The sequence below is a fragment of the Candoia aspera genome, chromosome 3 (assembly GCF_035149785.1).
Source record: "Candoia aspera isolate rCanAsp1 chromosome 3, rCanAsp1.hap2, whole genome shotgun sequence".
Classification (NCBI taxonomy): Eukaryota; Metazoa; Chordata; class Lepidosauria; order Squamata; family Boidae; genus Candoia; species Candoia aspera.
Window position 1 is genome coordinate 174,825,581 of NC_086155.1, and position 25,846 is coordinate 174,851,426.

The 25,846-nt window shown below is 37.6% G+C and overlaps 1 protein-coding gene across 3 annotated transcripts in view; it reads right to left on the reverse strand.

The window, feature by feature from the left end:
- Positions 1 to 25,846, reverse strand: part of ARFGEF1 (ADP ribosylation factor guanine nucleotide exchange factor 1) — a 78,450-nt gene continuing 52,604 nt past the window's right edge. For 2 of the 3 annotated variants that reach the window (XM_063299370.1, XM_063299371.1), the window contains 18 exons: positions 23,815 to 23,965; positions 23,397 to 23,487; positions 22,969 to 23,009; positions 22,695 to 22,864; positions 21,823 to 21,974; positions 19,141 to 19,313; positions 18,521 to 18,681; positions 16,729 to 16,859; positions 15,307 to 15,436; positions 13,861 to 13,996; positions 13,637 to 13,775; positions 12,892 to 12,964; positions 9,449 to 9,578; positions 7,914 to 8,053; positions 6,624 to 6,792; positions 5,059 to 5,197; positions 4,330 to 4,447; positions 1 to 1,475 (listed from right to left, as the gene is read on the reverse strand). In XM_063299370.1, coding sequence (XP_063155440.1) covers positions 1,311 to 1,475; positions 4,330 to 4,447; positions 5,059 to 5,197; positions 6,624 to 6,792; positions 7,914 to 8,053; positions 9,449 to 9,578; positions 12,892 to 12,964; positions 13,637 to 13,775; positions 13,861 to 13,996; positions 15,307 to 15,436; positions 16,729 to 16,859; positions 18,521 to 18,681; positions 19,141 to 19,313; positions 21,823 to 21,974; positions 22,695 to 22,864; positions 22,969 to 23,009; positions 23,397 to 23,487; positions 23,815 to 23,965 — 2,409 coding nt within the window. In that variant the 3' untranslated portion in view covers positions 1 to 1,310. Of the gene's footprint in view, positions 1,476 to 4,329; positions 4,448 to 5,058; positions 5,198 to 6,623; positions 6,793 to 7,913; positions 8,054 to 9,448; positions 9,579 to 12,891; positions 12,965 to 13,636; positions 13,776 to 13,860; positions 13,997 to 15,306; positions 15,437 to 16,728; positions 16,860 to 18,520; positions 18,682 to 19,140; positions 19,314 to 21,822; positions 21,975 to 22,694; positions 22,865 to 22,968; positions 23,010 to 23,396; positions 23,488 to 23,814; positions 23,966 to 25,846 lie in introns of those variants that run through there. The other variant, XR_010067658.1, reaches the window with a different exon arrangement.

A 25,846-nucleotide genomic window follows, 5' to 3' on the forward strand; every position in this document is an offset into this window, starting at 1 on the left:
TAAGTTAAATTCTTTAATTACTTGCAAAGACGTTGAAGGCAGTCTGCTTCAGCAGACACTGTTAACCATCATTGTTAAACTTTTAAGATTCTTGGAACATTAAAACAAATAGTTTTACATTGCATTGGTTTTCATTGCACCGATGAAAGAATTCAAAAACTTTATTGACTTATAACCTGATTAGAGTATGCCAGATGAGAACCAATATTGTACAGAAAGTTGTACAGAATTTACATAGAAAACTTTACAGAGCTGTACCATATACATTTTTCCATCTGAAAAATTTTTCTACATCCACTGTAAGACAGAATGCTTGACAATCTTTTCTTTAACCATCAGAGCACAATTCACAGTATGAATACATTTCCAATAAATTTAAAACCGTCCCTAAACCATGCCAGATTTGTTACTTGAATATATTTAACATTACATTCTGTACACAGAGTGAAATCTACATCAAACAACCCCCCAAAAAGGTGACAGAAGATAAAACCTAGACTCATTTGCAGTGATTCAAGTTCCAGTCCAGAAGGATCATTGCGATGGCTTATTATATTTAAAAGCCCTATCACAGGTATATTACAAACAGTTAAGCCAGTTGCGACTTTTTCAATCTCTGCCTTTCACTAAAGTTAGCAAGACTAACTTTTAGGATATAGACCAAATCAATCACAACATAACCTCAGACTAGTGCATTTGGTAAACAAACATATGGGTTTCTATGAAGTAATAAAAGAATGCAGGAAGAACTATATAGTGTTTGTAATGTTATATTACAGACCTGCACTTTACGTTTTTTTCACTGAAGAATGATTACTTACATCTCAGACAGCCTGAATGTGCAGACTTTTTTTTCCAGAATAAGAATTCCATATAGTTGCTAGATCTGTTCCCTTGCCCAATATTTTCCTGTTCTCTTAGTATTCTTTCAAATACAGTTCTCCTGAGTTGTACTCCTATGGAAGTTCAAACTTTTTTAGTGTTAGTTCTTTGGGTACACATCTTAAGTTCAGAGCCATCATAAACAAACATACACAGACACATACACATACTTACGTATGTATATATGTCTGAATCAGAGGACATCACAGTCCAAGCTGACAATAAGACTGTTTAAAACTGGCTCAATGCTCAGCATAAGCCAGGAAAGGGAGGAAGAAAAATCCACTGGAGAATTAAAGTTTTGCAAGCCTAAGTTACAGCTTTACTCTGTACTGTGAACCAGTAGATACACACACTGCCGTTTCGAGGCCCTCATCATGGACATCCAGTGCAAGTTGATTTGGTTCTTTGTTTCCTTAGCTATGCTTCTACTGCTTGGCTACATCTTCCTCTTGATCTGCTGGCTGAGATATTTGGAAAACAACTCCAATCCGTAGAAAAAATCTTCGCAAAACAGCTCGGAGCTCAGGAATGAGATCAAATTGCATTATTTCACACAAAAGAGGATAGTAGAACGATGCATGAGCTTTGAACTGAGAGAGGGAAAAAAGAATCCTGTTAGACATTAAGTTCTTGGCATGAGTAAATGCACTAAAGCTGGCTTATGACAATTCTGACCTATTGTTTGTAATGAAAGAAAAAAAATTGGCTTCCATCCCTGGAAAGAAGGGAAAATGTCCATCCTCATTCCTTCTAGCTTGATCTCAACAGAGATTTGTGGCCACCAATGTTGGAGCTTTAACTAAAAAAACTAGAACTGGTCTAGTAATGACATAGAATAATCTACAAGGGACGTACCATAGCTATAGCCTAACATTCCAAAACCTGCAAAAACTGGTTCAGATTTGCCATTCACTGTTCTTTTTTCCCAGGGAAAAAGTTGTGAGATCCTTTCTATTTAGGACCTCTTAAAAAGGCGAGCATAAGATTTCTCATGGAGGCTTCAGACATTGGGGTACTTGAGCATAAACTGAAACACATGAAAATGCATTTCTCATTTTTCCAGATTAATGCACACATAATAGAATATGGCTGGAGATGGGAATGCATCATCCTCTAGATCTTTTAATATTCCTCAGTACTGGTCAGATTGGCTAGTGCTGCTGGGAATTGTAGTTCAGCAACGTCTAACATAATAGCCATGTGAAAAAGTTATGTACACCCCATTGAAATTTTTGACTTTTCAACGTATTTCAGCATACAGATATTTGAACTTCATTTCAACAATACTGATAAAGAAAGGGAATATAATATAGCACATAATCATGAACCATTTACATTTTGTAGTCCACTGTGTAACTTAAATAAATATACATGTAAAATTTGCATGTGGAAAAGGTAAGGCACCTCTCCATTTATCACTACCTCAGATGCCTAAAATTATAATCAGGTGTACCGGATTAGGTACAAATGATTAGAACATTGTTAGAGAGGATCTGGGAGGAACCTGTCCAATTAAAAACTCAGACATTTAGTTTGATTTACTCTTCGTTGTTGAAGTGAGTGGTATCACCACACCTAGATGGAAAGAGCTCTCTAAAGCCTTCAGAAAGGTTATAGATTCCTATGAGCCTGGGAAGGGATTTAAAAATATTTCCAAACAACTGGACATCAATCATTCCACTGTCCAGAAGATCATCTACAAGTGAAGATTTCCAACAACTGCCAAGTTACCCAGGCCAGGCCATCCCAGCAAATTCAGCCCAAGAGCAGAATGCAAGGTGCTGAAAGAAGTCTCTAAGAACCCCAGAATTTCATCGTGTGACCGACAGGTAGCTCTTGCCACTACTAATGTCACAGTGCATGAGTCTATTATTAGAAAGAAGCTGCAAAATTAGATCTACGTGGGAGGTGTGCCAGGAGGAAACCTTTGCTGTCCAGAAAGAACATCAGGACAATACTAAAGCTTGCTCATGAACACCTAGGCAAACACCAGGACTTCTAGAACAAAGTGCTCTGGACAGAAGAAGCAAAGGTAGAGTTATTTGGCCACAGTACCAGAAGACATGTTTGGCAAAAACCAAAGACAGCACTTCACCAGAAGAACCTGATACCAACTGCAAAGTACAGTGGTGGAAATGTTATAGCTTGGGGCTGCTTTCCTGCACCAGAGCCTGGGCAGTTCACCAATACAGAATCCACTATGAATTCTTCATATCAGACGGTGCTTGAGGATAATATGAGACCATTGGTCAGAAGATTGAAGCTCAACTGAAAGCATACCTTGCAATGTGACAATGACCCTAAATGTGCCAGTAAATCCACCAAGGAATGGCTGAAAAAAAAGCAAGGAAGAGTTCTGGAATGGCCAAGTTAAAGCCTGGATCTAAATCCCATTGGGATGCTGTTGAGGTGATTTGAAAAGGGCTGTGCATGCAAGAAACCCCTCAAACATTGCACAGCTGAAAAAATTCTGCATGTAGGAGTGGAAAAATCCCTCCGAGTCAATATTAAAGACTGATAAGCAGTTATTAGAAATGCCGACTTGAGAGTGTTTCTGCCAAGGGGGCAATACCAGATGTTAGAGGCAAGGATGTACTTACTTTTTCCACAGAAGAAAATGGCATATTTGTTAATTTTTTGTTGAATAGATTGCAAAGTCAATTTTTCATAGTTTTTTGTTCAATTACATCACCTTTATCTTTATATACTGTTTAATGAAGATAAAATATTCTATGTTGACATATGTTGAAAAAAAACTTTACATGGGGTGGACTTATTTGTTCACATGACTGTATCACAAGTACCTTACTCCTAAGATATGGGTCCTAAATATATGCTTTTGTCCCTATCTGCTGTCCCTACTGTATTCAGCAAATCAAATGATCTTCTAGAAAATAACACAGATTGAGATCAATGTATATTGAACAAATAAAATCACAACTTTACAGAGTTCAGAGATCAAACCTAATAGAACCTTCAGGTGTGGTGATTTAATCTACAGTTAAATCAGGACCTCTACATTCATCCATAACCAGACTTGAGTGCTCCAGCTCTCCTCAGCTTCGCAGTTTGCAGTGTTACAGAATTTATACAAGAAATTCTAGAATCAGTTGTCAACATCAGCTACTCCAGGAGAAAGTGCGTTTTCTGGGCCAGTGGGCATATTTAAAATTTTGAGAACATAGCAATGGCACTATCACAAAATGGTTGTCATGTAAAGGGGCAGAGGCATTTTGGAAATAAAGGTAAATTTTGATGCTTTGTTTCACAGCAGCACCCAGTTACCCCTCCTGCCCACCTTGCTTTCAGATAAAAGGCTTCTAATAAAATATTAACATCAGATGGAGTCTGGTGGACACCACGGAAGTTGCCTGTCAGTACACTGCAGTCCACAGGCACTCCAACCGCTTACTCTTGCCCAACCCATTCAGAAGGCTTACTTACCCGATCATCACTTATCTTTAGAACCTTCGTTAAGAATAAAAGTAACAGGCTAGTCCAAGCTTCCCGGTGACTCTCTGAGGTCAAAGTAAGGAAGTAGCTAAGAGCTTCCCTGCAGACACTACAAGCAACATGCCAACATGAAACCAAAGTTTAATTGTTTATATTCAAAACAGAACACTTATCAGAAAACCTGCACATTCAGAAAGATTATTCAGTAGTCCCACGCAACACCAACACATTAAAAGGCACTTTAGCAAGACCAAGTATATGGTAGTTTCTACATAGCATACTTAAAAGTTGGACAAAACAATTTAGCATATTGTAAAGCTATCATGGTGCATCTGCAATTGAATGTTTCACTTATTATTAAATGGATGGTCTCATGTCAAATAAAGATGCTTACAGAAGCTGGCAGTCAATTATTTCATATATTGGTAGGTAGTAAGAGGAGAAGGAGGGAATGAGATAATATGCCTGTTTACTGAACCACTGAACAGCAATAATAGAAATCATTCCCAATAAACAAAGGGTAAGATCTAGAGAAATGCTGGTAGAAGATGACTTGCTCCCTCTTTCCTTTGCTGTCCTCTCAAAATTCTTCTTTTGAAGGACCCTGCTAAATGGAATCATCTGCGACATGAGGTAATTGCTGAAATCAACTTATTCAGTATGTCTTTAAAATTTTAAATAATACTCCGTAGCCAGGTAAAAGCTGTGAATAAGTCTTACTTTAGTAATCGTTGCTGCACTTCCTCCCAGGCATCTTTGCGACTTTCATCCATGTACATACGGAACAGTATACGTAACCCACAGGCAAGACTGCTGGTCTCCTGTTTCAACAGATTGGGCTTAGATTTCCCTTTGAAACCTGCCAAAACAGTATTCTTCTTTAGATTTTATCGACTATCTGAAAATCAGCACATGAATAATGAAATGGGCACAAAAAGGCTATTGCATAGGCTATTCACAGCATCCAGACTCCCTGATCAGGATGCTTCTAAAATCCTACAAGAGTGGGAGTTGGATCTGTGTTAATATCATCTGTTTTTTAAACAAAATGTTATACCCCATAATTTCATCCCATTCGGGCAAAGTTTCTTTCATGTGTATCAGTTCCACTTTCACCCTTGTGCAACTGCCATATCCAATGCTGAGTCTGTCTGCACAGTTATGACATGATTACACTGTCTATTGCTTGTAGTTGTTCCACTAAAGGTTTGGCAAACAGTAGAAAGTCAGTCCTATCTTTTGCACTTTCCCATTTAGGACAATACTACCGACAACCCAGAATCTTATGCTGCCTTAAAGATTACCACATTTATGCCTATGTTTTTATGGATTACACTCATCTTCATAAGATGCATTAAGTATTCCCTTGAGTATGCTCAGAACAATGCTTCAGATTTTCAGATATAAGTCCATAAAGTTTATATCTGGAGTATACATTGTGGTGCCCATGGGAACCTCTCTCGTCATAGCATGTCTTTTAATGCCTGCAGCGTTCCTGCTCATCTGACAAACAACACATTTTGTGAAAAAAGAAAGAAAGAAAGAAAAACTATCATTCTGATAAAGCCAATCACCAATTTCCAACAAAATCTTTAGGTATAAGAATGTCTCTGGGCCACATATAGACTTGTAAGTATTCTTAGACCAATCAAAGCTGCAGCCACTATCTTATTTGAACAAATGCCTGGCTGCCCTGGGAAAAAAAAAGACAAAAGTAAGGTGAGGGTAGTAGGAAGCATTCTGAGGTTTTGCATGGATTGGAGGGAAACCCTGCCATTTGTTAAATGGGAGTTTTGTGACTGGTTATAATGATGGGTGTAACTATTTTGAGAATGAGCAGACTCCCCCTTCATGGCATATATTTTGTGACTATGCCAATAATGAGTTCTCAAAATTCCATGCATTACACGTGACCAAAAATGACGTAGCATAATCTTCAGGATGATAAAATATCGTTCTTGCTGTTGCAAATTATCATAGCTACTCATCTGGAAATTTTTAACCTTTTTAAAAATTATGTTGGATCACAGTCACTGAAGAAATAGGCAAAGGCAAATCCAGAATTCATGTTCCTCTAAAATTTCAGCACAAAGAAAATTGGGTTACTAAGCATTAAAATACATGATTTAATGTTTCTGTTATCAGTAAACAACTTGTAGCCAAATGCATTGTTACGTTTTCTATCTATAATTTTACTGTGCCATATTAAAATACCTTACTTTAGTAGTGTATTTTTCTGTAATATTCATCACTGAAAATCCTTACAATTGGCAAGAAAGACTCACCTGCTTTCCACAATGCAGTTCTTTGCTCATTATTTGAGTTGAAAGCCTTAGCAAATTTATGAGATTCTAACAAACAATCTAGCAGTTTGAAAAGCTGCTGTGATGTTAAAAAACGATACATTCCTTGATCTTGTGTGTCCACATGAACATTAAAATCTACTGCGTCCCTCTGGAAGGAAGGAAGGAAACATACATTAAGATTTATTATAGTTAGCTTTTGGGTGTCATAATGAATCTCCAGCTGCTGAGAGTCAAATTGATTACAACAAGATATCAACATAATCAATCAATCAATCAATCAACCCCAAATATTAGTTAAAACTGAATTTATGCCATTAGTTACTTATATTGTGACATAAATTGATGCAAAACACATGTAAATTGATGTGTTTAGCCTTAGCCTTTGCAGTACATCAGAGACTTTGTCCATTAGTGATGCCTGCATGCAGATTTTGGCCACTGTATCTGAAGTCTGCTTAAATGGGGAACCTGTTAAATCAAGGTTTTACTCTAAGTAAATTAGAGCAACGACATGGTAAAATGTATTTACACTATGTGAGTCTGTTTTCTTTTTATCTACGGAACCTACCAATTTAAAGTATGTTGTTACTTAATGATTACCCACATTTTTATACATCCAAAGGACAAGAAAAAGGCATCCTTCAGGAGCAGTTGCTATCCATGGGAAGCTGCTGCTTTCTAAAGCATGAGAATGATGTAGCCACAGTGATGAGGCAAATCATGTGCTTTTTTGCCTAAAAATCTGTACCATTACTTCCCAAGCTATTTTTATGAAAAAGGCACATGGAAATACTTAAAAATAATAAATAAGGAAATCTGCATCAGATGTGAAGCATATTTGTATCTAAAAGCTATTGTCTATGTACACTGTTTGATTAAACAGGATGCACTCAACAGGTTTACAGCAGAAGCAAGAAACTAAATCTCACTTGAATTTTTTTGGTATCTAAACAAGAAATATACTAAGGATCTTTGAGACTCAAGGGAGCAAATGACCAAAACATACGTTGTAATGTCACAATGCAAACCACAACCTTCGTACTTGCATCCAAACACTGGGACCCAAGTACAAAAGGCTAGGGTTAATGTTATGATGCATGTTCCACTTTTTCCATTGTCAGAGTTTGTTCAGGATGCTTATAGAAATGTCTTTGGGGAATCCAAGAATTTTCCTCCAGAAATTACAAAGTTTATGAAACAGAGCATTTAGCTCAAGATTGGAAAAAGAAAACATATATACAAATATTGATACTATTCAATTCTCCTTACCTGTGCTGCAGCTAGATTCTCTGCATCTTCCTTTTTGCTGGTTGCTGGGAAAAATACAATGTTGTCTATTGTTTGAATAAGTTCCAGTTGTACCACACATTTGATTAACAGTGCACCAAACAGTTTCTGATCTGGAAATTCTTTTAAAACAAGAAAAAAGTAAAATAAATTTGGTAACTGGAACAATCATGCAAACTACTAAAGATCTATGTAACTGGTAGAACATTCTGTCTGCCAAATTACTTGCACTGAGTATATACTAATACAATTGCCAAATGTATTACCCTAATTTTACTGATATAAAGAACCCTATACTACTTTTAAAGTTAATGATAATCAATATAAAGACCTTAAGTGTTGTTGAACACTAATTCCCATGAGCCTTAGCCACCAATGATAGTGATAAGAAATTACTGAAATGCAACCCAATAATATTTGAAGAGCTAAACGTTGCCCATCTCTATCTTTAACAGAAAGATCATAGTAGTATATTGTTTAATTAAATGCCAAAGCCATGCAACCAAACTGAACTGTATTAAATTAAATTTCAGCTGTTAATTCAAGTTCAAAAATGGATTAACACTAAAATATCAAGAATAATGTTTAAATGTATGATCCTCTAAAGGTATAACATTCTTCTGGAGGACAACCTGAAAGCATATTCTCATTTTAAATAAGCATGGCCAAGAAGTAAAAGGCTGCTTAGAGAAGTTTGGGATATTTATTTTAGGACACTTCCAAACCATAGTTTCCACTCTCCAGCACATAACTCTTCTGCCAACCTCAAAATGTTGAAAATAATACTACGGTGGCTTTATGATGAAATATTTATGATAAAATCTAGGAGTGAAGTGTGGTAAGAGTTCCTACCAAAAGGAGAACAAATGCTTTATAATTTCTGCAGCGTTGGAGTGCCTCTAGAAAAAAGAAGCACACACACAGCTTTGCTGTGATTTTAGATATGCCACAGTTCTGCCAGCAGTAAAGCAACTCAGCCTCTGGATGTAGTTGTTATTGTGAAATTGGATGGGTCCAGAGCTAATTCCAAATTCACATGCAAGTGTGCTGTATTACTTTTAATTCTGTTATATGACCTTTTTGCAGAAACCTTTAAAGCTATATAAAAAACCCCCACATAAAACACTGAAAACAATAAGCCATTGAAAAGAACGGAAGGAAGGCAGGAAATTTTTTATTTTAGTATCTTTTTAAATAGCTGAAAGTGGGAAGCAATTGTAAACCAGGAAGGAACGCACACCACAATTAGGAAATGTAAAGAACAAGGTGAGAATCTTTTCTCAACAACCAGGAATCTTAGTAATTAGGATACTAAGGCGTTCAAAATGAGACAGGAGGCCCTTAGAAAGCCAGACCCTTTTTGTGATGGTAGCACCTGATATTCATTCTCAATGTTTATAGAACTTCAAGAGTTATCTCTGACACAGAATAAGCAGCTACCTGTCAGAAGGAAAAAACAAGAAACATAGAAACAAATGCAGGTTGTCAAATAACTGCATAGGAACATTTCTTCTTACTTGCTGTAGGTTTGTTTTTGCTGACCTCTTCATTTGCAGGCAACCCTACAATAGGCTGAAACTGACGTCTATCTAAAGATTTTGGTTGCACAGAATCATGAATATCTACAGATTTTTGTGATATGGCATCCTGAAAATAGAAGACAAACATTACCTCACATGGATTTGGCAAACAAATTTCTTAGCAGCACTTCAATATAACAAACTGAACCTGCTTTGGAGTAGGATTTTTGGCTAATTTGATTTGGTAAGGACAGAACACTATGAAATGTGTTCATTCATTTAAAAATCAATGTCTTTGGCATATATTATATTGTTTGCTGATAGCATGCCAAGTGCTAATGGAACACATTCTTTTGGCCCTTCCATTTGCATAGATTCCCATTCAGCTCTGGAAGATTGGAGTACCCTATCAGGTAAATTTAAGGCACACATGGCATGTGTGCAATGGGGAGAAGAAAAAAGAAAAAAATACTTGTGAAACTGAGAAATTTTACAACTTGTGGAACTGAGAAATTTATCCATCTGCCTATTTTAGTGACAAAAAAGTATCTAAGTAAATAGGTTAACCACAGGAAGTTAAGAAATACAACTGGTTTGTGTGTGTTTTTTTTACAATAATGTGTCAAACTTGGCATAATACTGTAAGGGACTAACATATCTTCTAACCTGGTAAATAAGATTTTTTCCCTCTTTTAAGTAAACATGAAATCTATGTCACATGGAACATACAATGCCACATATTCTTCTTTATTCTAATGATGTGGTATCTCAACATGTGATCTTTTCCAGTATTACTTTTAAATAAGGTAAAAAAGAGTAACAGATGCTTCTTGTCCATTCTATAATAATCCAAAAAAGCACCAATGTGATAATGGACATAACTTAGGGTGATACAGAATTCTGCATTTATGAATAATAGTTTTCAGTTGGGTGAGATTCAACAGTGCTATTCCATCCTAGCAGGAAGTAAAATCTCTAGTGCCTTTTTTGGGTCAGAATGTCCTGTTCATCTGGAAAGAGTAATTAATTTTCCTACGTTTGCACCAGATTAATTACATCCATTATTGCTTCTGACCTGATTATGTACCTGACCACACATACTGCCACATAATCATGTATAACAAAGAGGCAGGGGCTTTGATTTCAATATGCCCCTATCAGCACATGTTGTATGAAGATGTGCTGAGGGGACTGATTTGGGATTGGTTATAAATGCCACTTTGTTTCAGTCAGCCTTTGTGCCCCTGATTCACTGGAAGAAGACCCGGTGTGCTCTACTTGTCTGTAACTGGTTGTAACAAGGGACTGTGAGTATCATCTTGCTCAGAGCACAAGACCTTAGTTAAGCTTTTCTAGTTTTAATACAATGACCTGTATTGTTAATTTAGGTTAAGATGGGTCTTGTTAAGCATATCAACATTCAGCAAATGCACATAGCACTCATATATATTTCTTGAAGCTGTGACTTCTGGTAAAAACCAAAGCTGAAAAACAGTTAGTAGGAAAACTGCTTGTTGTTGTTGTTTATTTGTTTAGTCGCTTCCGACTCTTCGTGACTTCATGGACCAACCCACGCCAGAGCTTCCTGTCGGTCGTCAACACCCCCAGCTCCCCCAGGGACAAGTCCGTCACCTCTAGAATATCATCCATCCATCTTGCCCTTGGTCGGCCCCTCTTCCTTTTGCCTTCCACTCTCCCTAGCATCAGCATCTTCTCCAGGGTGTCCTGTCTTCTCATTATGTGGCCAAAGTATTTCAGTTTTGCCTTTAATATCATTCCCTCAAGTGAGCAGTCTGGCTTTATTTCCTGGAGGATGGACTGGTTTGACCTTCTTGCAGTCCAAGGCACTCTCAGAATTTTCCTCCAACACCACAGTTCCAAAGCATCTATCTTCCTTCTCTCAGCCTTCCTTATGGTCCAGCTCTCGCAGCCATATGTTACTACAGGGAACACCATTGCTTTAACTATGCGGACCTTTGTTGTCAGTGTGATGTCTCTGCTCTTGACTATTTTATCGAGATTTGTCATTAATTCCCTCGTATTAATAACAACAAAAAGATGAGAAAGCTTGAACAAAATAAATGTATAAAAGTTAAAGGAGTTTGGTTTACGCTTTGAGGAGAGTTCTTAACCTTTGAAATTAGGTACAATTAACTTTTCATTTTTTAACATTTAAATTCCCTAATTTAACATAACTCAGTGCTAGCCATGGTTTGATACTATAGGAACAAGCCTTAGACTCCACAAATGTAGGTTGTCCTACTCTTCTTGCACTCCTGTGTTTTCTTTAATGAGACGGCATTGTTTGCCACTGCAACCAAACTAGATAATGATTTATCCTAAGCATAGGAACATTTGGCTGCCCAGATGTTGCTGGACTATAATACTCACCATATCTGATCTTTGGCCATGCTGGATGGAGTTAATTTTAACAACTAACAGATTGCAACTTGAATAAAATCTAGAAATTGTTGCTGGATGAGAGGCTAGATACCAGTGGGATTTAACATCTCACCTCAACCTCAGTTTTAAGCTGACGTTTTCAGTAAGAACTTTCCAGGTAACAAGTTGGCATAGAGGTAATCTTTATTTCAAGGGCTATTCTCTGGAAGATTACGAAAAAGGTAACTAAGAACGGCCCTAAATTTAATTCCTTTTCTGTGTCTGCTAGTTAATGCTTTGTCGTCTCTGGAAACTATTGCCCCATACAAGCTCTGTCAATGTGTGGTTTTGTGCAACTTGGAATCTCCTTATTTCAGAATTGCCTTTAACTAGGAGAATAATAGCAATATTATTTATTTATTATTGTTAAATGTTTGATTCTATTTATATCTCATGACATGGCTAAACATTTGATTTTATTTATATCTTGTGGCTGATTTCTCTAGTCTCACACCACAATGCTACAGGGCCAAGGAGTGCGGAGCGCTGTTATAGAATTTATTTCATTTTTATCATCTTCTTTTTACATGTCAATAAAGTACACAGATTGTGGGAACCTCTCTCACATGGCAGAGTTAGTGGGAAGACAGAGATCAGGTGAGGTGACCCAGAAGATAGATAGTGGCAGCAATGACAACCAAGCAGCTATTCAAAGGCAGGAAGAAACGTCCAGATTGTGCAGACCTAGAGGGATTCTGGGAGAGTAGGCTCATCACTTCAAATATTTCACCCTATGGGCTAAGCCCCATTGATACCGATGTCTCTTTTTAGCCACAATTATTTTTGGAATTTATATTGTTATATTGTTTTTCTTTCTTGTGTGCCTCCCAATAAATATATAAACAAAATGCTCAGAAGTCTATAATTTGGCAAAAATATTCAAGATTTAATTTACACCAAAATTTTATTCTAAATATACACCTCTTTAACTCTAAAGGATACACTTAATTGATACATTCCAAAGTATTTTCCCTGCCATTTTTATTTTGCAAACATACCAACTGTTTCTCTCTTCCAGAAGATGGAGATGGAGGAGCAGTATCTACCCCCACTGGTCGCCAAGTTAAAAGCCTTGAAAAGAGAAAGGAACATTCTTTAGTTCCAAAACAGAAATAATGTTTCAATGTTTTAAGATGAAAACAATTATAAACCTGTAGTAATGTTCTCAACAAAAATGGGACAAAAATTATATATAAAAAAACCCTTCCTTGACTATAAGTGAATACAACATATTTTCTCTGAGTTCACCTGTTTTAGTTAATTTACAGTTTCTCTAGGCCCAAGAAAAAAAAAGTGACCATTAGATCTGGCAAAGTTATCTTAATGTTCCTCAATTAGTAGAAGCTGTTCAGGAAGGGTCTTAATTAGCTTATTAAGCAACAATGTTATATAAGATCACAAGTCACTGAACACAAATTCAGTTCAGATGACTAAGAAAAAGCAGAAGAGAAGCCCAAACCATCTTACTCCATTATTAAAAACCATAAGCAGGTTAGGGACTTGAGCTGCCCCAAGCATGAATTAATCAAGGGTCTGACAGAAAGGGGCAAAAATTCCAGGATTCTTATGTGTGACTAAACCCAATAGATGAGACTATATAAATGTCACATAAAACAAACACATAATACACTAGAGCATGCTCATTATATCAAAACAAACATAGCTAGTGCATGCTCATTATATCATCCATATACAAATATAAATGTAGACTTCCTCCCAAATATTTACAAAAGGAAATCTTACGCATGGGGAATAGTGGTTTTGAAGATATCCAACATACAGTTGCAAGTCTTATCCCAGATTTCAAGGGTAAACTTCTCTCCATTCAGAATGACAACATTCTCTAAACAGTTTGTACCAGACCGTGCTAGTTGCTCATTGTCTGAAACGCAAACAAGGCATTAGTTTGTTCATATTATACAGAATGAATTGTAAGCATTGTCTGTAACAACTTGGTGCGATCTTACCTTGCTGAACACACCAGTACAGCTGAGCAAATATATCATCCAAAAGAACATCACTAAGTACTTCTAAATACTGTGTGAATACATCACAAATTGCATAAAGTGCATGATTGCAAGTTGTTGTCATCCACTCCGCTTTCTAGGGGAAAAAGCAGAGAGACCTTCTCAATAATAATTGTATTAATTACACTGAAAGGCAGCCAGGAGTGTTGAAGTCCTTCAGGAAGCTTGGAGAATATTAAAAAAAAACCTGTGTAATAGAACCTAATCAGAGTGCTGAGAACAGGTTAGAGAAGGCCATTTACTATAACAGCAATATAAAGGAAATTATGAGAGGCAAGGCAGCTTCCTTTTACAATCTTAAGCACTGGTTTTAGGTCATATCTCCAAAGAACTACAAAAATGTTTTTTTCTAACTTGCCTCTGTGTAATTATACATTCTTTGCAAATATGCTAATTATTTATATGAAAATTTACTGTCATTTGGGTTATTAGGTATCAGTTAAAGTATGCAAAGTAATGAAGCACTCTGAACCCAAGGTGAAAATTTCATTCAACACTACCACAGCAACTTTGCTGTTAAATTGGCAGACAAAACAGGGAAGTGTGATCCATTTGGTATTTTTTGTTCAAGTTCCAGGATATTTTTTGCTCAAAGAAAAAAGTAAAGAGTTATGAAGTTTCAGACTTCAATGGAATGATCAACCCCATACATTGATAATTTTGCTAGCAGTTTCAAAATTTAATTTTAATTTAATGTAAATAAGAATTTCTATCAAATACACCCCATTATCTTTGTAAACTATTACAAATGGACAGTTACACATGGACATTTTGCCAAATAATAAGCATCCAGTTGTGAAATAGCATACTATGCTTATGAAAACAATCAAGAGGGAATTTTAGTATCTTCTCAAAATATCATTTTTATTAAATTCCCACTCAACACTTTAGTCAACGTTTATCTGAAATAGCCTAACAATAAAAATCTACATCTCTTCATAATTGTCCCTTGTTAACCTGGTCTGTCTTCATCTTTCACTTCCTTGTAAAGTCTTCTGATGCTAAAAGAGATATAAAAGGTCCTGAGGATTCTTTTTGCTTGATATTCTGTAAAAACATCTAAGTTGGTTGCATGAGTAAGTAATCGTAAGAGAAGAAAACATGAATCACATAAGGATTAGCACGATGTAGGAAGAAAGTGATCATTCCTACAACAATTTAATCTAGAAAAAGCTTAGTACATCACTGTATGTACTCAAAATTGTTTGTTATGTAGAAGAGAGCTTTATACAATGTATGCCAATAAAGACAGCATAAAGAAGAATAAAAAATGGATACAATACAGACAGTTCTATGCTCAACTTATGGTATAAATGCTAACTGAAGAAATGTGAACATAAAGGAATAAGAGTAGTAAAATATGAACTCTTCTCATGTTGTACTTACCTCTGTTTGCTGTTCTGGTAACTTCATATTGTCAAATATTCGGAAGACTATCCGAAACAAATCCTGCCACCAATGCTTTTCATATGTGTGACCATATGTTTTCATTATTTCAAACATAACCGTTAAACCTCTGGAATAAAAATAAGTAAGTATAAGAAAGAACTACCAACCAGCATCTTTCAGCTCTTACTTTTAAAAAATTGTTAAACATAAATCAGTATGCTCAGAATAGGCAGGCAAATATGATGCAATAAACGAACTGAGGGTACAAGGGGTCTTGGTTAAATACCTATGTAGCTGACCTTACATAGGGAAGAAAGGAAAAAGACAAAACAGGAAAAAAACCTTTAAAGCAAGGTAATAAAGTCTAGCAACATGATTATCTTCTGAAAACTGACAGAAAATTATCATGAAAGATTGCAAAAGAAATCAGGTTTATGAATTATTAGCTATGTTTAAAACAACTGAAAAGAAAAAGGCATTCACTATTTACAAAGTAAGAACCAAAACCAAAAAAATTTAAATTGGTAAAAGGTACAAAGTATGGACAATAGTATCTTGTACTGGAATATATTTAGAAGATCAGATTAGTAATTCATTTCCAAATGCCATTTTATTTATATTTCACAATGAAGTCCATTTTAAAACATTTAATACTAATTTTAATCCTGAATGAAACACGTTAAAAAACAGTACAAAAACAACTAAACTGTACTCACGATTTAAATAAAGACCAAGGATTAAGGTCTGAACTTATGAGGAAAGTAGAAGTATCCAAATAAACAGTGAAGGAAAACTTTAATCAAAGGACTATAAAATTACTACTTTTGAACTGATGTTCCAATGACTTAATGAAATGCAGGAAAGCAAAACAATCTTTGGATTGTGAAATATATCTGCTTGTTACAGTAGCTGTTGATGGAATTTGCTTTATCTACAATAAACCACTGTATATTAACCCTAACTATAATTTTCTGTGCAGACACACAATTTTGAGAACTGGACCAATTCCCTTACCATGCATAGGTTATTGCTGAGTTGGCAACAAGAGCTAAGGCTGGCTTTTTTATAAAAACAGCTAGAAAGCCACACCCATGTATCATATATATTCACAACATTAAATATTCAATTCTCTCTCACACACATTTCTCTCTCTCTCACACACACAGATGTATATTCAATAGTGTTCCAACAATTTACTAAGGTAAAAATGTCCTTAAAAGCAAGTACATGGACTATTATATGATTATTAATGCAGCATGCATTCCCATTACTTTGTTTCTTTGCAAGATGCTGTCTCCTGCTGACAGTCAGGTTGGTTATAACAAATGTGGCAATAACACCTCCCATCTATCACTTCCCAGGAGGCTTACAACTAAAATGCACTCTTCATAATGTTGAATTACAAATATGGATTGTTACCTGGTTCTTACATCTAATTTGCATCTATTGATAATACAGGACAGCTCAAAGAGAATTGGAAACCAGCCTCTCACCCACACCCTGTCTTCTGGAGCGACATTCATATCATCACTAGTGTATTCTCTGAAAGCCTTTAAAAGTAAAGTCAAGTTTATAACATTAGAAACCTCAAGTGTAATTTCTATTATCTATCCTAAGAAAACATCAATAATTGGGCTGCATCAATTCATAGTAGACTTATTAAATAATTAAAGCTACCAGATATCAGGTTTGGGTTTAAATACCTTTTTGTATTTAAACCCAAACCTGGGTTTAAAAACTTTTTGTACAGCAGCTTGAAATGGCAACTTCCAACCATTGTTTAGCTGTAAATATACCTGATGATTCCTCCACCCAAATCTGTTACAAATCATGTGCTCTTTGACTTATAAGTGGAAGTATCATCTAACAAGGTTTGCCTGAAATGTCTGTTGGCGAATAAACCACTGGAGCGGGCTTGTAGCAACACTGATTTGGGTAGGAGGAGTTATCAAGAAAGTTCATGGCTGAATTGTGATTGGAGGTGGAAATGAAGAGACAATGGTCAGGAATTCTGACTGATATAATCACCTGTGTAAAAAGACTATAGTGCCTGGAATATGTTCATCTACTGTACAAAAAAAGGTGGTTCTGTCAAAAGAAATGATACTTGCACTCCAGAATACTATCATATATGCTAGATACAAATCCTCTTTAGCTGTAGCATTTCTACATGGATAGACAACATGGTCCAAGCTTTACACACAAGGAGCCTCTTCTAAACATAGTCAGTATGATGGACCAGAGTAATCAGCTAAGGAAAAATGCTGTATACTCCTCTCTTATTAGTGCATTTAACAAACTCCCCCCAAATTTACCAAAGTTATTATGTATTACACCTAGAACACTTCCATTAAAGTTCAGTTGTCTTACATCTCTGTTGGCTCAATTCCCTCAGTATTATTTTTAGAATACAGAAGATAAAATTTCAATTCTCCAAACTTTCAATAAAAAGTTGCAGCACATTTCAAAAATGTTTATTTCATATAATAATTACATTTTTTGGATTGCAGGCACCCTAACTGTGGAATTCCCTATTTGTTCAGTTACCACTCACAAACAACACTGTAAGCTGACTGTTAAACATGTGTGTAAAAACACCTTTCATTGGTGGTGTTTGTTACTGATTATTCCATCCTGTTATGAATTTTGTTATTTTTAAGATGTGGAAATTTTTAGAGGTTTTTACTCTAAAATCTGATTGTAAAATGTTAGGAACTGTGGTATCATTGAAAAGCAAATAATAAACTTTATACATACAATAAAGTGTATCTTTAGGATCCTATTTCTATTATGCTGCAATCCTATATCCATTTACCTGGTATCAAGCCACTTTGAAACAGCAACTTTTAATTCTGTGTAGATAAGTGTAAGTTTGCACAATGGAAGTTTTCAAAACAGATTTTATTATTTCATGGAGGACCATGAGGTCAAAGATCCCAGTTTTTTAAAAAAAATCCATAGCCTTTGGCAGTGGCTCAAGTTTCACACACACAGACAATTGTTTTAACTGTAATTGTTTTAACTGTTTTGTGCTTTTATTGTTGTAAGTCGCCCAGAGTCACTCGTTGAGATGGGCGGCTATAGAAATAGAATAAATAAATAAATAAACATGCCATCTTACACTCTGCTCAAATTTAGTTTCCACTACAAAATATAATCAGCATGACACATGAATATATAAATACCACTACTAAATACCTATAAACGGTACCTGAGGCCTTTCCGATACGTATTTTGCACAATGGCGAATAAGGCGAATAGCTTCCATACTTGTGTCTGGAAAAGCTGCATTGCATGCAAATTCAGACAAGCATTTCACTGCATCCTGGAAGGAATCTATGGTTGCTGGGAAATGTTTCTCAAACACAATTGCTAAAAGAAAGAATATGAGTTGAATATGAAATATGAAAGAATATGGATATCTGTCCTTTAACCTGAGAGAAATTCTTTTTTTAAAAGTTCATTTTAAAAGGAAGATACAATCACTACTAAAGCAAAATGATGACGCATTGATAGCATACAAGGTAAACATAAGAAATCAAGTATCTATAAACACTGACTCCTGGCGACTGCCTGGACCAGCCCCTGCAGTTTCCTTGGCAAGGTTTTTCAGAAGTGGTTTGCCATTGCCTTCTTCCTAGGGCTGAGAGAGAGCGACTGGCCCAAGGTCACCCAGCTGGCTTTGTGCTGAAGGTGGGACTAGAACTCACGGTCTCCCGGCTTCTAACCTAGTGCTTTAATACCACACCAAACTCGTTCTAAAGCTAAAAAACCCACAACAAAATACTATACCTCTTGGGAATATTCTATAAATTATATATTAGTACTCACTGACAATGTGGCCAGTAGTCTGAAATGCCAGTTCCACTATACTTTCATCCTGATCAGATGCAGCCAAATGAAAAACTGAGAAAATATTCTTCCAGCCTGAGCGTATATTTGCTGCTTGGGAATTTACCATTTGGGCTATGCAACGGACAACCATGTCACGAATGGTTGGTGATCTAAAACAAATTTTACAAATAAATACATTAATTGGTTCAAACTGACTCAATTCTAATACTTTGATGTAATCTGTAGCAGTTCCTTTTTTCTAATGTAATGTATTTTTGTATGAAAAACATAAAATAATTTATGCTTGTAATATCAATATCTTAAATTGTAATTAATATCAATAGAATATTTTTCTCTTTTCTTTATTTTCAATATTCCAAGTTATCTAAACAATAAAATGTTAATCACTTTATTTAAAACTGTACAAATATCATTGTACTGAAACAATATATCAAGATTTATAACAATACTAGATAACCTGTGACCCATTGGGTCACCCTTTCAGAGATGTTTCCTTACCTAAACAGAGAAACAGAATGACCACAGGGGGGCAAAAAAGCAGTGGGAGCGACTTCCGACTTCCTGCTGGCTTCCCCACTGACTTTGCTTGTGGGAAGTTGGCAGGAAACATCAGAAATTACTCTTCCTCCTTGGCTGACCTGTGGAACTGCCTGTCACTTTGCTGGGAGGAAGGGGAACAAAGGGAGCCATGGACCATGAGGAAAACTGCACCACCACTCTCCATATCGCCACTCTCCATCCCAGCAGGCAGCCAGGCAGAATTATTATCAAAACTCTTTATTTAAAACAACTATTTACAGTAACAGAGTCCTGGTGAATAATAAGGTAGTTCTAATCAAGACCACCCAGGCAATGACGGATGAACAGGCACAGCTGCAGGGTCAGACTGTGGCAGAACAGCAACGCAGAATTCAGCTAACTCTCAGATTGAAGTTGTCAGACTTGGTGAAGCTAGAGTGCATGGCAAAGCAGAAGCTGGAGGCAAGGATCTGTGAGCTGGCACACAGATAGGGCTGGACTGACACGTGGGGGCTAGGCGAGATTGAACTGGAAGCACTGGACAATGCTTGACTTTGGAGACTAGGCTGGGCTTGGCAGGATATTCTAGGCAAGGCCAAGAACTGGAAGCAAGGCTGGACTGGACTGGAGACTCAAGACAAGACTGCAGGCTTGAAACAAGGCTGGACTGGACTTGAGTTCTTAGGCAAGGCTGAGAGCTTGGAGCCAGACTAGACTGGACTGAAGATTCTAGACATGGCTGTGGGCTTGGAATGAGACCAGACTGGACTGGAGATCCTGGGCAAGGCTGGAGCTTGGAAGCAGGACTGGACTGGACTGAAGATCCTCAGCTAGGCTGTGGGCTTGAAACGAGACTGGGCTGGACTGGAGATCGTAGGCAAGACTGGGACTTGGAAGCAAGACTGGACTGGACTGGAGATCCTAGGCAAGACTGGGACTTGGAAGCAGGACTGGACCGAACTAGAGATCCCAGGCACGGCTGAGGGCTAGGAGCAGGGCTGGGTTCACACCTGATTCGTGCTGAAATGTGGCGGTGAGATTCCAAGCCTGTGCTTAGCCGGGATAGGAGGAGGAGGATCTCCTGAAGCAGCTCATGCAGAAGGCAAATCTTTGGAGGTAGAAGATGCTGGCGCTGAAACCAATCTGGCTACAGGTGAGGCTTCTGACGCAGGTGAGGACCCTTCTGCAAGGGCTGTGAGCTCGAAGGATTGGTTGTCTCCAGTAGCTTGCTCTTCGCACGTCTGCCTTTTATGTCGATCCCTTCTATGCTTTTCTCTCCAGCAGCCAATTGGGCTGCTTTCTGGTTTGCATGCTTCTCAGCTCTCCTGTCTCATGCGCTGATTGGAGAGTTCAAATCCCACACCGGAACTTGTCCAATCCCTGTTTGCCATTTCTCCCATTCTGCTGAGTCACTTCCTGGTTCTGCTTTTTAAGCCTCTCCTGAGCAGTTTCAGTTTCCCCCCCCCCCGACTCCAGATAAGTTTCGTTTTCGGAGTCAGATGCAGGCTGAAACCTCACACCAGTGGGTACCCAAGGGCCCGCTCCCTCCAGGGAAGAAGAAGGTTCACTTGTAAACCGGCAGCACCCCCGGCCAGCCCTACTTCACCAGCAGGCATGTGAGTTGCTCCCTCATCCTTCCCTGCCCACTGCCATTAAGAGATTTCAAATTTTGGCCTTGGTTCCAAAGCAGCCAATCGCTGTTTACCTGAGCCTTGCCTCCAGTCAACTGGGCACAGGAGCCAGAGGGAGGTGGGAAAGAGGGCAGGTATATGCCCCTCGCATCTTCCCTTGTACCACACAACCTACAAGTTTCTGGGAAGTGTAGTCAGAAGGTGCGGCAGTATTGAAGAGGCCACAACTTTACCAAATTTCAGTCCCATGTGAGTAATGGGTCCCAGATTTTGGATGTATTCTTTAAGTTAGCCCATTTGAGATATGTTGATTCAAAGATTGTTGTCCTATGATGTACCATTTCACCCAACTGAAGGTTACAAATGGACAAACACTGAGAGTTTTAGTAGTATATCTTTATACTACTGTGTGTGTGTGTGTGTGTGTGTGTGTGTCTAGTAGATAATTAAAAAAAGAAAGAAATTGACTCAATTCCATGCATTTAGATTCCAGAATGATTTTAAATACCTGTTTCTCTTCATGATGTGTTCAAATGGTCTTAAGAAATCCTTCTGGAATCGGAAATTAGCAAGTTCCCCTTTTTCTAAGAACTTCATTGATAACTGCCTTAAGGAGTCTACGGCAAAAATAGCTACATCTTCATTGGGATTACAGCCAACCTAGCAAAGCCATATTAGAAAATATAATGATATACAATGTTAACTGTGAAAAAAAATGAAAACAGCCTACTATAACAAAAACAGTCTACATGTTAAGTCTACATTTGACAAAAACTCTACAAAATTATTTAAAACATCACAATGTTTAGAATTTCTTCTCAGTAACAGTTTTTAGTAGCATAATTTGTTGTCTAACCTTCAGTAAGAAACTCTAGTTCACAATGCAGTAGCCCAGCTCCTAACAGGGACAGGGAGGTTTAGCGTAATACTGATGCAACACTTCGTACACTGGTTGCCAATATGTTTCTAGGTCCAATTGAAAGTGTTTGTTTTAACATATAAAGTTGTCTCTCCCAATTGGAGATAGCCTGTCCTGTATATGTGCAGCCCAGGAGGAAATACTTAAGGTCCCCACCCTATATGAATTGAAAAGCTCCAGGAGTGCTCTTTCTTGGTGGCAGGCCCACATCATAGAACACTGTCCCTGAGGTATATGGAGCCTCCAACTCTGCTTAGCTGTTGTAGGACACTAAACACAATTCCGTTCCAGTGGGCTTTGGGGACTATGGTGTGGATGGACTCCCATGAGGATAGTATGTTTTGATTATTTATATTTCCTGATTATCTTCATTTGGTCTGGTTATATTTGTTGGGTCTGAGGGTTAATTAAAAGATAATAACAATACGAATAGCTAAAATATATAATACACTCTGACTTACCTTATTGAAATGATCTCCAATAACTTCCCAGATTCTAGACCACTGTAGCCTTATTCGTCCCATGTTATAGTAAGAAATCTCTACTATCTTTTGTAGGCTGAACATCCGGGGATGAGTTGCAGACAACAGTTCATCCATAGAAACAGCACAAAGCCATCTGACAAAATCCACTGTTAAATCCAAAGACAATCCGCTTACTGTTATTTTCAAAATGTTAATTAATTAATTCCTTATTACAGTATTTATATTCCACCATATCTAAATCAATACTTACCAATAGCATTTCCATCTAGTCTGGTAGATCCTGTAAATATTCTGCCAAATAAAACAAAATTGTGCAATCATTTGTTGTGACATGTTTTCTTTAATACAAATTTAGATTATAAAAAGGAGTTCTACCATTAAATATGAAGGGAAGGTTACAATTTCTACCTCTGGGAATGGGTACAGGATTAAAAAACATGAAAGGAGGCATAAGAATATTTTCATTTCACTACTCCCCTAAGCATGCAAACCTACAGATCTGAATCTAACAGGTGGTTTCCACCCAAATGCCTTAGATTTCCTTCCACCCAAATGCCTTAGATTTCCTTCCATTTTAATTTTTTTACATTGCTTTAAAAAGTGATTATGCTACCACTTGTACTAATGAGCAAAGAATGCTATTTTCTATGTAACAGGTTCTGATACCAGATAAATTACCTGTCTACAGCAACAACAACGCTTTGTGAACTAGTCTCTCCAATAGATTCTTGAATACTTGCAATCTGCTTCCAGTCCATATTTCCTCCAACTATAAAATACATCATTAAAAAAAGAGTATGGAGAGAAAAGTCACTCTGTAAATATTAAAGGTATGTTTACTAATATTACTAAAATGTTAAACAGGACCAAGAGATGGAGATTCTAACAACATTTCCCTCCAGGTACAGAACTAAAATAAGATGCCAATAATAAAACAACTTAGAGATTTGTTAAAAACATGCATTTTTAACTAACAGCAGTCTTCCACTCTATTCTTTCAAAGAAAATTCACTGACACATTGATGTCAAAAACAAGATAGGTATTATGTTCCTGAAGTAATTCTTCCACCCAATAGTTAGTATTTACAATACGCACCAAGTCCCAAACTTGCAAATTCATCAGGAGCCTGATCCTTTGTTCCTGTAAATGAACCTTCTCGGCCTCTTACAGTCCCAGATATGTAACGTGGTTTTACTCCAGTACCTATTAATTGTGCTAGTTCAAGTTGACTGATGCATTTCAAAATCTTGAATTAAGAAAAGAATGCTACTAATTAACTAAACAATCCACAAAGGCGCATATTTTAAAATTAATTTTATTATAGCCTAAGCACTACAGGTAGTCCTCGGTTAACCAGAATTTCCATCGCTAAGCGATGCAGTTGTAAAACATGACATCATGTGACTTCATCACTTAGCCACTGCCATCATTAAGCGAGGATTGCAGGTCGTGAAGTGAGTCCCAAGTGGCATGCAAGCAGGCCGGCAGGCAGGTGAGGTGAGGTGCATGGTGTGAGCATAGCAGGGCCAGGAGTGGCTGTTGCTGGGTGGGGAAGGGTGTGTGAGTGGCCTGCGAGGCTTGGTGTGAGTGTGGAGGGGCCAGGGGTGGCTGCTGCCAGGTGGGGGAGGGTGTGTGAGTGGCCCGCAAGTGTGGTGGGGCGTGGCTGTTGGGGGATGGGGAAGGGTATAGGAGCGGCCCGTGAGGCATGGTGCAAGCATGGCAGAGCTGGGGTGGCTGCTGCTGGGTGGGGGAGAGTGCAAGCAACTTATTGGAGTGACCTGCAACTTTCTCTGCTAGCTTCCCCATTGACTTTGCTTGTGGGAAGCCCAAAGAGAAGCTTGCAAATGGCAATCATGTGACCGCGGGACACTGCAACTGCCATAAGTGCGAGCTGGTTGTCAAGTGCCCAGATCACGATCACGTGACCGCAAGCATACTGTGATGCCTAGAACTTTAAGGACCAATTGCAAGTCTCCTTTGTCAGCACTGTTGTAATTTGAATGGTCGCTGAACAAATAGTCGGTAAGCAAGGACTACCTGTACTTAATTGTCCAGTTTCCTTTTGGAGTTTGTTCTCCATTATGCAATACTAAGCAAACATACAACAGTGGTAATGTGCACTGTACATTTTCATTATATAATTTAATTTTACAATACAGTTGTAATAGAAATTATTCAAACCCCATTGCAAATCAGGTTGATTGTCAAAATGTATAGACTTTCAGCTGTTTGCAATGAACAAATCAAACAAAAGCAATTGAAATAGCTCAACACAATGAATGCTTCAAGTGGTGTCCCCAAAGTCAACTGAAAACGCAACTTATAATGACTTTTCCAGTCTCAAAATTGTTCAACCCACGAATAGAATCTGTCACAACAGCACACATACAGTATACAAAATAGGTGTTGTCTCAAGCACACCTGATGCAACTAATCAAGGGCTTCATTAGTTGCACCAGGTGTGCTTGAGTTGGAACACATGAAATACCTGAACTGGCTAGGGGTTTGTTGAGTGTCACATTTGACTGCATGTTAGAAATACAGTATGGCTAAGTCAAAAGAATGGTCCAAAAATATAAGAGAAGTGATGATCACCCTTCACAAACAAGGAACAGGATACAAAAAGATAGAGAAGGCACTGAATGTTCCTAGAGATACTGTTGGAAGCATAGTTTGCAAGTTCAAAGTTGAAGGAACAGTGGTTACACTACCTGGACGGGGCAGAAAAAGGAAGCTGTCAATGGCTGCAAACAGATTTCTGAGAAGGCAGGTGGAGAGAAACCCTCGAGTGACTGCAAAAGACCTGCAGCAAGACTTGGTGGCAACAGGCACTGAGGTTTCAGTGAGCACAGTAAGGCGCATACTAAACACAGAAGGTTTCCATGCCAGAACTCCAAGATGTACACCACTACTGACCCAAAAGCACAAGAAAAGTTGGCTCCAATATGCTCAAAATCATATAAATAAGCCACAGAAGTTTTGGGATTCTGTTCTGTGGAGCAGAACCATAGAAAATCTCTAGTGGGATTTGAAGAAGGCAGTTGCAGCACACAAACCCAAGAATATTACTGAACTGGAGGTCATTGCTCATGAGGAATGGGCTACGATTCCTCAGGAACGCTGCCAG